The 1,340-nt window shown below is 39.0% G+C and overlaps 1 protein-coding gene across 1 annotated transcript in view; it reads left to right on the top strand.

The window, feature by feature from the left end:
- fbxw8 (F-box and WD repeat domain containing 8) overlaps positions 1 to 1,340 on the top strand; it is a 41,361-nt gene that overhangs the window by 2,376 nt on the left and 37,645 nt on the right. The window contains exons 3-4 of the mRNA XM_014011130.1: positions 394 to 558; positions 849 to 937. Coding sequence (XP_013866584.1) covers positions 394 to 558; positions 849 to 937 — 254 coding nt within the window. The remainder of the gene's footprint in view (positions 1 to 393; positions 559 to 848; positions 938 to 1,340) is intronic.

The raw sequence follows: 1,340 nt of genomic DNA, 5'->3' as shown, positions 1-1,340 counted from the left end.
TATCTTATCTTATCTTATCTTATCTTATCTTATCTTATCTTATCTTATCTTATCTTATCTTATCTTATCTTATCTTATCTTATCTTAAAAACCAAAGCAGATTTACGAGTTTTTGTTAAACTATCAAAGGAAATCTTTTGTTAGTTTCTTTACATCAAGATTCATCTTCTAAGTCCTGTAATTATGCTTACGTTTTGCTCCACTCTTGTTTTCTTATGTAGCTTGTGACTTAATGTGCATGTTAGTAAATTACATTTTGATTGGCAGATCTACAGCATTCGATGCACACAGTGCGTTTGGCAGGCAGCCGGGCTCGTTAAGCTGAAACCAGTGATGCAAGCCCTTAATGTATGCTGACTCAAACCGCTGTCGCCTTGTCCAATCTGCTCCCAGGTGAGCAGGGTGTGGAGAGTCCTCGCAGAGGACGGGGTTCTGTGGTACAGGATGTGCCAGAGGGAAGGGCACTATCAGGATGCCAACGTGTCCGACTCCCCCTGCTGGAAGAGCACGCTGCGAGACTGCAGGAACTCTGCCAGGACGGTTCGCTCCAACTGGAAGGTGGGATTGAGTTGTTCAACTGCTGAATTGCTTTGCTGAAAAAAGTTGCAATTGAGCTGTTAAAGTTAAAAACAAAACAACATTAATTAAAAGCTAAAAGTTTTAATATTGGGTTGCTATAGCCATAAGCAGTGGAAGACTGTTCCATTTTAATTTGAGTGCAGATGAAAGACAAATCATAATAAAAGTGATTCTTCTGAAAGACAACTTAATCCAGAAACAAATCTTATGTGATCCAAGCTGTTGCTACATTTTCACTGACCTTTCGCCCCAACATGTTGCCTGTTCAGAACCGAGTGGGCTCCATCAGGCAGCTGCAGTTTGAGCTGGGGAAGGTGTTGTGTGACGTCAGCTCCAGCAGCACCTTTGTTTTGGCGGGGTGAGTTTCAAGGACGTGTGTGTTTTATGTCTGAGCATTACTGTCGAAGCAACGACGACTGCCCACTTATTCCAAGATCATCTGCATTGATTTCTCTGTCACTTTAAATGAAACTTGTTCATTGATTTAGTGATGTATTACAGTTGGGTTGATTAAAAATACAAGGTGTTATGTGTTCTTGTCTAAACTGATGCAAATGTGACTTATAACTCTTAATTGTCAGTATTTGACTGGCAAGTTATAGAATGACGCAATTGAGGATTTTTACTGTTGAACCGGGTATTTTATGTTGATCAATATCATGTATACATTATAAATAAGAAAAGACACTATTTTGATACATACATACATATATATATATATATATGTGTGTGTGTGTGTGTGTGTGTGTGTACATATATAT

Source organism: Austrofundulus limnaeus, unplaced genomic scaffold (assembly GCF_001266775.1).
Source record: "Austrofundulus limnaeus strain Quisiro unplaced genomic scaffold, Austrofundulus_limnaeus-1.0 Scaffold77, whole genome shotgun sequence".
Lineage (NCBI taxonomy): Eukaryota > Metazoa > Chordata > Actinopteri > Cyprinodontiformes > Rivulidae > Austrofundulus > Austrofundulus limnaeus.
Note: the sequence above shows the minus strand (reverse complement) of the source record. Positions and strands in the feature narration are given on the sequence as shown.